Source organism: Pomacea canaliculata, linkage group LG9 (genome assembly GCF_003073045.1).
Source record: "Pomacea canaliculata isolate SZHN2017 linkage group LG9, ASM307304v1, whole genome shotgun sequence".
NCBI classification, from domain to species: domain Eukaryota; kingdom Metazoa; phylum Mollusca; class Gastropoda; order Architaenioglossa; family Ampullariidae; genus Pomacea; species Pomacea canaliculata.
Genome location: NC_037598.1, coordinates 7,781,842 through 7,793,026, shown reverse-complemented (window position 1 = coordinate 7,793,026; position 11,185 = coordinate 7,781,842). Strand labels below are relative to the sequence as shown.

Genomic DNA, 11,185 nt, shown 5'->3' with positions numbered 1-11,185 from the left:
CTATCTTCATTAAGTTTTATTGACTTTGTCTTGCGCCTGACATAAACTAAAAGAAAATCAATGAGGGACGCCAACATTTTAGCATTACCGTAAATACTATAAAGAACAAAACCTTTTCTTTGGCACATCCTATATGTTTTGATATAAGATATTAGAAGATTCATACTAAACTGTAAGGATAGGAATGTTGATAGATTACACAAAATACTAATGTGTCTTCGTGTTAATTTGGCTATTTGAGATATGGAATATTATAATTACAACATGAATGTCTGAAGAACAGGGAAGGCGAACCTGCATAGTGAATAAACATGAACAAAAACAATAGAAATGTGACAGTAAGTGAGCATTTTTAGAAAGACGTTTAATGCAAAGTTAAATGTTAGTAGTTTGTAAGAGTAGTATGATATCTATTATTGACCCAGAAACATTCTATAAGGAAGGGTGATCGTGACCCACTTTCCGACGTCCTATGTTTGGCTGCCGATTACAGTCATCTGTCTCTTTGCATTGTCGCAGCCTGCCATTATGGTGGTGAACGTTTTGAAGCTTTCTCTTGAGATTGAAAAAAATGTACTACAAACAACGTTGTTTTCTTCTTTAATTTCGGCTGCAGAGCGTATTGTCGGTTAGAAGTTACTGTTGATGGGGTTAATAAAGGAATTTTTGACGTCATGCTAACTGCTATTTATAGGTGAAGGGACTAACCCACCATTCTACCAATAATGGAGGAGCTTACATTGCGTTGTGGTGTAGACGTGACGTCACAGCTGAGCTAGGATGACGTAATGGCTAACCTTTTCAATGACATGGAAATCTAATTTTGTTGACAGACCCACTGTCTTCCATTTTCATCTTTGTTTCTTGTGTAGGCATTATGTGTTACGTTACAAAACAATTGAATGAAGGTTACAAAATTCATGATAATTCAATATTACATACCTGGTCATTATCACTCGGACTAGAGACTCTTAGCTGAGGTACTATAAATATTTTCTATGATTAATTCTGAACTGCGTACAAGGACAGGGGAAAAAGAGGGACGAACACAGAGATGAAGATTTCCACCCCATCCATTTTTTTTCTTCTGCGAATGTCTATATTTGTCTGATAAAAGTTACTTAAAAATGCGTCGATCACATCAGTATCTGTCCATTTGGTAGTCGCGGTCAGCTTCACAGGACTGAACCAGTGCAATCATGATACCGTGACGTCATGCAAAGGCTTATCGCAGTCTTGCTGAGCACTGAGCTGAACCGGCATGTCGGAAAATTAGCAACAATCAATGTTGGCACACTATAGAGACTGCAAGGTAGGACTTGACTCATTGGTTAAATTCTTGTTGACTTGCTTGCATGACGGCTTGAGCGATCTATAGAGGCTAGTTTCAAAGTATAAACATCGTCAGACATATATATATATAGTAAGAGATGTATATATAGAGATTCAATATGTCTGTGATCTAGCTGTGCAGCATCCACGCATTTCCTTTATTATTGTTCCGTGCATCAAAGAAATAATAATAGAAATAGCATCGATTTTTAAAACTGACTCTTGTGAAAGATTTAGTAGCCCTGCCAATCTCGAACTGCAATCAGCCAGAGACCGATTGCTACGTGCAAACTGTAGTCAACAGACCAGAGACTAAAGCAACTATCAAGAGAGCCTTGACTAGTTCTCGATCACTGTTATAATTTGATCATGCTTTAGAATATATATATAATTGTTATGTCCTTTATTCATCAAGCAGATGTCTGCATCATTGGAATAGTTTCGTAATTAAGTGTTGAACTCTTTCTTTTTTGTTAAGCACTGCTTTTCGGCTCTTGGTCACCCAAGGTTTGTTGTTAGGATAAACATAAACTGCTTCGATGGACTGGTGCAATCTACACTTTTTTTACTCCTAACTTTTACTCCTAACTGTGTGTTCAATGTATGTATGCCTGCCCTTGTGAGCGAAGACAAATTTCTGTCCTGGGTCTCCTCGACAGACAATAAAGTCTGTTTTGATTTGATTTGATTAGCTGCGATCTAGCTCACGAAATGATTATTTAAAAAAAAATAATCTTGCCCGTAGCTAAAACCTTTATTGAATACATTAATTATTGAAGTTTCTGTATTTTCAAAACAGGGCCGACAGGATAAGTTTGTGACTGCTGATTGGTTAAAAGACAGCCCCACAATATCGAAAACCTCACTTATTATAATATTAAAACATAATCAATTCAACACTAGGAATATGTATTTTCCCGTTTGAATATACGCGTATCATGATTCTAATATGAAAACCACATGTCATGCATTTATTTAAAAGCATAGTTTCTATTGATACCATCCGTAAAAGAAGGCACAAAACATGTCCTAAAGAAACGATCGAAACTCTTGTTTATCTTTTTATTCTATGGAAAATAGTTAACTATTTTTAACTCGTTAACCGTGATTGTTACTTGTAAGGTCAGAAATGGAGACAAAATTTGGTTTCCTCTATTTTGTTTTGTTCTTTTCTTATTTTTTTAAAAAAAAATTATTGTTCCCGCTTGAATAACTGTTTGGCTGAAATCCTAAAAGTATGAGTTTGGTATTAAAAAAAAATGCTTGCCGGTCATTTGTTAAGGCTTCGAGAGAGGAACAAGCACAGTGTATGTAATAAGGCTACATAATAATAATAAGGCTACATAGGCAACAGTCAAGCGACCAGCTTTAATTAATGGACTCTTAATTAGCCGGAGGAACGTATTTGATTCGTGATGTTGTTACAGGCAGCTCTTAGAAAGATGATGCGAGTGAATCATATTTGTGCTCGCAGTTGCATACACTGTATGGGACAAAAGACGACAACAACACTTGTACAGACACCACAGTCTCTCAATCTCTGAAAGACAGAGACAACGACGTCTGTCCTGCAGTTAGTTCACCTCGTGTGTATCACTGGGTGCGGACTTCCACAAGGTTAGACTCGCCTGAAGCGAGGTCACGAGCCATGTATCACATGCAAGTTATTTTCAAAGAATAATATGATATAACATCAGCGGTGTTCCTCGAGGCCCCTCAACAATTATTTAATCACAGGTAACAGTTGCCTAACTACGATGAATACAGTCACAGGTATTCAGACGGACAAACAGATGCCAGTCTTGCGCAACCCGCGATTTCACCGGAAGAAAAGGATTTGTCTCCCCTGGCACGCGGGGAGCGTTCGCCCGCCGGCCGACGTTGCTTAACCCTTCACACGCTAAGTCACCGGCAAGCGCCAAATACGGTCGAAGGTCTGTGCCAGTTTGAAAACGGCGCCATTAACGGACTACACACAAGTTTTAAAAAAGAGAAATCTTTCTTACAAGGGATGAAGGCATTGTAAACAGGATCTATCAGGCAGTAAATGACGGTTGGTGATTTTTTTAATCTTCACTCGTGTTTATCACAGGCCACCGTAACGGTGCATCTTTCTGTTGCTATTCACACAGTGGAAAGAAACCCGAAAAGCATTTTGCTTATGTTAGCGTTTATGCTTTTTTTCTTCTTCTAAAGGAGTCATACAGATGATATGAAAATCGCAGACAATAAGACAGCGTAAGGAACAATTAAAATGTGAAATTTTAAAAACAGTTCTGATGATCATCGAGAAATGTAGATTTTAACCACAATAGCGTTGCCTTATCTGCTGAATGTCTATTCCCTTATTGTTTGGTTTGATCTAATGATTTGTTTCAAGGACTGAGCACATATAATAATAATAATAATAATAATAATAATAATAATCGATTTGATTATGATGCAAAATGATGCACTTTATCAGAGGAAGCTTTTACTGGTGCTATTCTTACGGATCCTAGCCTTCTGACATAAAGTGAAATATTGTGTGTGAGAGAGAGAGAGAGAGGGGGGGGAGGGGAAAGAACAATTAATGTCCTGGGACCAGTTATTTTAGAAATAATAATCATAGTTATCAAACATTACTTCTCGCTTCGTCCGGTCTGGTCATTCTGTCTTCATGTGGCGACATCGATATGTGAAGTGGGTGGGCGGGCCGAGGATGGGCTTCTCGATGACGGGTTGGAGAAGGCGGAGCTGTGGTGGAGTCGGGGAGGTTAGAAGACTGTCGGAGAGGAACAGACTCAGGCCTCGGGGTGAGCAATAGCAGTCGCCTTCCTCACGACAGACACCGGAGTGTGGAGGGTTTTATTATGTGTGTGCACCACGCTGATCTTTTTGCTCTTCGGTAATAGAAGAGAGGGTATAGTAGTTAGCTTTCAGTTTCCTTTTAAGTAACTGGCACGGTACCAGATGCCTGTTTAAATTAGTATCACATACGTGGATATCTGCAGCTCCGAAACCCGTATTTTACCGTACATTTAATCGCTCGAGTGTGTAATTATATCTGCTGTTATTGTTCCGTTTTATATAACGTATTGTAGGATGATTTTGTGTTCATTGTTTTTATTACACAGCTGCAGTCTTTCTCCGCCCCTTTTTCCACACACACACCACACGCGAGCGCACACACACACCACACGCGCGCACGCACACACAGACGTGAGATCGAGGTGGAGAGCATAATCTGTCCCAACTGTCACGTGTGCAGACGAAGGGGTCGCGCCCGCTGACTGCTGTTGTAAGAAGTAACAGGTCTCATGGTTGCTGCCATTATTTCGCCCCCAGCAGTCCGGGGTCGATGCTTTGCGAAGTGACGAGAGAGAGAGAACAGAAAAGAAAAGGAAAAAACGATTACCTATGTGCACCAGTCAAGAAGGTATCGTTGATCATTCCCACTCTTTCCTTTCTGTGTCTCTCCATCCTTTCCTCAATCTTTCTGTTTGTTGGTTTGCCAGTCTCTTTGTGAGTTTTCTCTATCACTACCCTCTTCCCTTCTTAGCTCTCTTAAGAAAACCCGTTCATAAAAAACAAACAAACGTTGATTATGAGTCTTTCACGAAACTGATAAGTGATAAACTTGTAATCTTTTTTCTTGTCATTCGGTGTTTGCTCTTTTCTTTACACAAACTTTACTTCGGAAGTCAGCAAGAGACAGCAATAGCAATATGAAAAAAAAAAAAAAAAAAATATGCGATTGGGTTAGTATCATTGCAACCAAAATTAGTCTTCATGCGAGATCTTAGATTGGCACTCAGGAGTAAACAGTTACTACTTTTATACAGTGGTGATCATTCTTTCGACTTTCTATCTCTTTTTTACTGCAGTATTCTAGCAGATTACACTTTCCTCAGTGCTGTCCCTTCTTTAGGACAAAGAACAACAACAACAACCCAAACCCCCCCCCCCCCAACCAAACAAGAAAATGCCGTCTTGCCCGTCATTTTGTTATCATAAATAGACTTGTCATTGTCAATTGTCTCGTGGTCTCATCTGGGTCCCTATTACCTAGCTGTATAATATTAATGCGTTACGAAGATGTCCTCGTACATTTAAACTGCTTGCAAACATATGCCACCCGTCTACCCGTCTGCTCTCTATGACAATAAATGGCCCGATCATTTTTCGCTGCTTCAGCTCAGTAGTTATATGAGGCGTGTTGAAATCCAAATGTGCTCTAAAAAAAAAATTTGATAAACAACACATTTCCATTAAAGCAAAATATGAGTGACGAATTCCAATATAAATTGTGATGATGTTGCAACATCATTTTCTGTTGGTATCCATGACTCTAAGTGTCAAGGAGAACCTGTTTGCGTTTTTGGATACAATGAGTCACCTTTCCTTCTCATATTGGGAGGTGTGACCACGCGGTCTCTACCCTTCCACCCCAACCCCTGTGCGTCGACACATAATAAAGCCTCATACTCTTCTCTTCGTGTGCACACAAGACGAAATAAACGTTCCGGGCTGAAATTCGAGTATTGGGGAGCTCTCTGCCCTTTGTGTAAGCCGAAAGACAACCTTATTACGTTCGCCCCATCTACTCACTTATCCACCTTCTCTCTCTCTCACGCACACACACGCATACACGCAGAGAACCCCAGCAACAGTCTGCCACCCAACCCCTTCACCCAACATCATCAGGTAGACTAACCAGTGTCAAGGGGTGATATAATAAAGTGCTTTCACCTTTCCTACCCGCGTCTATTCTCCTTCACTCCTCCCATCCCTTTCTCCTCCCCAACCCAAAGCCCCAAAGAACCGGAGCACTATTTTCCCTGCAGCTTTGTACTGTTTTGCAAGCAAACACTTTACAAAACCGTGGTTCTCTTGAAGACTCCCCTGTTTAGCAGCTGTCTAAAAGAGATATGTCTTTTCAGAAATATTTGGGGCAGAGTAACAATTAACTGAGTTCGGCTTACTGCTAATGTAGGACATTAGCCCCATGTACATCCAGTGCAACATGCATGTTCACTAGAATTGAGAAACTTTGTCTACTTCTATACTTTGCCATGATAATGTATCTTTACTCCTAACTGTGTGTGTTAGATGTCTGTATGAGTATGTATGCCTGCCCTTGTGAGCAAAAGAAAAATTTGTCTTGGGTCGATTTGATTTGATTTGATTCTAGAGATGAAGTACACTCTACCTCTCTATTAATGCTTCTAGAGTGCAGGTAAACGTTTCTTTAGTTTTGAAGTCGAGGTACACTTTGTCTTTATACTTCTATAGAGTTGAAGTATGCCTTGCCTGTCTACTACTTGGAGTTGTAGCTTCATAAGCCGAGGTGAATGTTTAGTCATACCACTGCTTGGCGTGTATGATGTGTAGAGTGCCTGATGTCATTTGTGAAGCTCCTTGAGCAAATGACGTAAGGTTATGTGACGTCAAAATAAGGTGACGACACAAATGAAGAGAGCAGACGACAGTGTGTGAAGCTGTTAGTTTGGGCGGGGCCGGCGGTTGTGTAGCGGGATCTGCTGATGCATGCGAGAAAAGTTACGATCGCGAAAGATCGCAACTTTTACGTCTTCCCAGAGGTATGTGAGCACAGAGCTGAGACGAAACGGGAGAGCGAGGAGAGGTCGGCGGATCAGAGAGAGCACAGACATGTGACAGTAGAGGACAGCCGGACTTTTAGCTCCTCTGGCGATGTGACGCAGCCGTGGCCATTGTACTAGCCTGTTAAAGAGTTGTGCACCTGCTGACGGTTCCTGATTTTATTTGAGTGCTGGACGGTTGTTGTCGTCAGTCCAAAACCCCACCACTCGGCTACAGATGTATTACACTTAACACACCATTTGTGATGTTTCAGGAAGCACAACAACGGAATGCTCCATTTCAGATGACGATGATGACAGGTAAGACATAAATCAGTTAGGATAAATTTTTGCTAGCGAGTCCTAACACTTCATATGCAAGAGAGTGAATGCTGGGTGTATGAAGGGCAGTGTCGTGGCGTTAGTCATTAATACAGTGAGGATCAGATTTATGGGTTCATATCTCGTCTCGGGTACGAAGTTTGTTTTTTTTTTTTTTTCAAGTGGCACCTGTTTACAAGACCAGCTGATTTGCAGTGATATATCCCTCCTTACCCCAGATTATGACTGCAGATAATTCATTGGTCACAGAGGGTTAGAGAGGGGGGCAAATGAAAGGGATATTTTTTTAGGCCTTTGTGTAACAAAAGTCCAGCTTGAAGTTGAAAAATTGAGGCGAAGGAAAACCTTTACTGAGAAATAGCAGGTAACTTAAGGTAGCTCATCTGCCATTAAAAGTAAAAGCTAGAACGTTCAATTCAGGTTAAGCTTCACATTTTTAATTATGGGACGAATTTGGGGCCTAAGAAGGAGAGAGATGTTGGTAGATGTAAGCAGGGAGGGGATATTGGGTGAGACGGGCTGGTAGGGGGAGGGGGCGAGCGAGAAATATTTCTGAATGGTTGTTGCAACAGTTTTCTGATTAGGGTATGTTGTTATCTAACGGTTTTAACAGCAGCGCCACCCAATGGATGTTGATAACCGTCTTCGTGTGGCTGGGCATGATGGCACTCGTCTGGCTCATCTACACCTGCAGAAAGGCCAGCAGACGTCGACGTCTGCTAAAAAACACGCTCGTGCCGCTGTTGAAACTGCTGGGACTAAACGTGACATTCGTCGACGACGCGCGTGACGAGGGCAGGGGAGAGCAGCCTCCTCCGTACGAACTGGGTAATTGGCGAGTGCTCGCCCTTGTTCTAGATTTCTAGTTTGTAATGTGTATATGAGTGGGCGAGCGGGTGAGTATCCATAACACTGCAAGAAGGTATGAAGGCAAACTATTTTCTTTCCACAAATAGTAACAAATACCAGTCATCGCTTCGTCGGTCCTCCCACCTATGAGGAGGCTACGGCGGGGTTGGTGATGGGTCGTGACGTCAGCGTGCAGGATGACAGTCGATCTAAAGCCTCCAACGTATCAACGGCTCCGCAGACGACACCGCTAGCGTTTTCGAGCATCTCCCATTGCCTTTCGGAATGTGACACAACACAAAGGCTGGCTTCAGAGCGACACGTCACCGACCACCACGCCCATCTCACTGCGGGTACGTCTTCTGGTGAAGAGAGGCCGGGACAATGATTTTTCTTTGTTTTTTTTTTTTTTATATCATATATATAGGTATAGATAAAGTTCACATTTAAAACGTAGGAAAACTAAAGGGCTGATGTAATGTAATATTTGTAGGTGCGTATCTCAAGAATGTAAGATAAATATTACCTCCAGTTTTAGGGAAATATTATCTTGAACTAAGCTTAACCAAATGTTTAAAAAATATTGCACCTCACAAGACCTTTAACACACACCGACAGCAAAACTAGTTAGTTGATTTAGTGTTATGGTTAAATTTATTATCAAATTCGTTTAATATCTTACTAAATATGAACTAACGCCTTTCTGAGTTTGTCACGGCTCGGGTGGCACTACAACTCGCACCAGACAAATACCCTGTAATAGACAGAATGTGGGTCCTGTGCGCAATGGCTGTGCTAGCATACAATCATCTTGAGCGGTTGAGGTCTTGACTTGTAAATAGGTGGGAATTTATAGCCTGGAAGTGGAACTGGCCCTCGGGTGAAGTTTACTTCCTGCAGGGCTATTACATCTGGATGATTACTTTTAATGAAGTTTAATAGTTCATGTTTATTACTATTTAGTGCCCGGCTGTTCCATTGCATAAACTTCACTTGCGTGCTAACCATGCAGTAGTAAGTTCATCAGTCCTGACAGGGTTTGTAGCATAGTTATCAACACTGGCATTTCTCTTGCTTTTAGATTTTTTATTTTCCATAATCTTATTGCTGTATTCATTTACTTTCCTCATTAGAGACATGACGACATCTGAAAGATTGTCACAGGTCTCTGTGTAGTTTGTCGAGTTTGCTGCCTGAGGTGGGTGACTGTCTTGGTTAATGGTCATTGTCATTTCAGTAGTCTGGTTTACCACGTTGCGGTCATTAACTGGCTCTGTATCAACTTCTTCTATGGGCTGTGAGACTGGGACCAGTTCTTGTGGTGGTGTAACTGTCTGAGGGTCCGGAGGAGGAGAGGTTTGCTGTTCGTTCGTGGGTTCCTTAGTGGGTGCTGTAGCCTGTCTAGTCCAGTATCAGTCTTTGGATGAGTTCAGAGCATCCCGGTATGACATTTGGCCGGCCGCGCTGATCTGGCTAACTTGCCGATGGATAATTTCAAGGGCAGCCTCCATACCGAGCGCTGTGGCCGGTGGTGCCACAATTTATGCAGGTAAAGTCCTTATTTTCCTTGGGCGATACCCGGCCTTCAGCTGGACAATAAGGGGTAGGACTGTTATACAGTTATCTCCCCTGGCCGTACTTTAATTGCGGCCACTTACACGAAAAAACAAAACAAAACAATAACAAAACAACAACAACAACACCACACACACACACACACAAAACGATTGCCAGCTCATGACTCTTTTCAGTCACCTTGGCGTTGACATCAGCACCCAAACTGAGGAGGATCTCTCTTTTATCTTGTCTTTTTACACTTACAGCAGGAGGACAAGACTAAAAATTTGTGAAACAAATATAAACGTATGTTGAAGTCCTTATGTATGCCACCATCCTGCAATATGGCCCGGGAGTATTCTTGTTTGACATCGTTGCTTCTGTCATTGCTTTTCTCACATCCGCAAATGTGTTGTGCTAGATTTCTTCGTTGCACATCTTTAATATGCCGACCTCGGACAACCTGATGGTTATTCCGGATATACTCTGCATTTGCATGAACCCGGAAATCTCTGTAACGTTTTGTGGAGAGTACGTTACAAATGTATGCGAGCGTGTATAGACATCTACATGTAAAATCTCGCTGGCCGAACTCTTCAACCTTTTTCAAACAAAAAGGAGCGGCCAACAATTAACACATTTAACGTTTTTTTTTTTTTTACAAAACGAATGGTAATGAAATGAGAAAGAAAACACTAAAAGTGTTCTATTGCCTACTGTCTACACACACACTATAGGTGCAGAACTCCGACGGACGGATGAGTTATAGCGAAGATGGTGTATCGTCGATGCGGTCTGTTGTCCTGCAAATTATATCCCAACGAATCGCAAGCTGTATCTCGTGTGCTGATGTAGTTGCTCTGTTCCTCGTCGGTAGGAAGGTGTCGTTCAGGTCTACCCTTCGGTAGATAAGTTTATAAGTGTGTATCTTCCTCCAGGTGACTTTGGACATGTAGCAAGGGTCTAAAGACAGTATTTAAGGGGCGTTGTTCGCCTTGGGCAATAAGGGGTAGGAATGTAATACAGCTAACTCCCCTGGCCGTACGTTAATTGCGGCCGCTTACATAGAAAAACAACACACACACACAAAGCGATTGCTATTCATATCTTATTCAGTGTCAGCTGAACGAGTATCTGGGTGTGTGGTACTTCTAGGAAAGAGCAGTCTTTAAAGCTGAATAACAAACGACAGAGACTGAGTTCCGGTATTTGCAAGGGTTAAAGGTAATCAGTTATTACAGCGTAATATATAGTGTATAGTCACTAAAGTCTTTAAAGCTACGAATATATGTGGCTTAACTTAAAAAAAAAACTACATTTAATCTACGGAGACCCACGAAGTATTCCAAATATCTGTTTCAGCCGAGGACGTTTTTCACACTTTTTTTTAAATCAAAAATTGATCATATTCTCATTAGCAAAACCTAACAATAACAATAACAAGCAACTTTATTAGTCCCAATGGGCAATTTAAATGGGAGGTGGTGCTCTGTTTCTATTATATATTAAAAAAATAAAGAAAT

General features: G+C 41.3%; 1 protein-coding gene across 4 annotated transcripts in view; it reads left to right on the top strand.

Moving 5' to 3' along the window:
* Positions 1-2,973: 2,973 nt before the first annotated feature.
* The window catches only part of LOC112572530, a 20,370-nt gene continuing 12,158 nt past the window's right edge, over positions 2,974-11,185 (top strand). Inside the window, exons 1-5 of one of the 4 annotated variants that reach the window (XR_003101021.1) lie at positions 2,974-3,385; positions 4,583-4,750; positions 7,190-7,235; positions 7,870-8,084; positions 8,213-11,185. The exon at positions 8,213-11,185 is cut by the window's right edge and continues 557 nt beyond it. Coding sequence is in view for 2 of the 4 variants with exons in the window: in XM_025252251.1 (XP_025108036.1) it covers positions 4,732-4,750; positions 7,190-7,235; positions 7,870-8,084; positions 8,213-8,493 (561 nt within the window). In the remaining 2 variants the exon portion in view is untranslated. Of the gene's footprint in view, positions 3,386-4,054; positions 4,128-4,582; positions 4,751-6,759; positions 6,915-7,189; positions 7,236-7,869; positions 8,085-8,212 lie in introns of those variants that run through there. The other 3 variants (XM_025252251.1, XM_025252253.1, XR_003101022.1) reach the window with 3 other exon arrangements.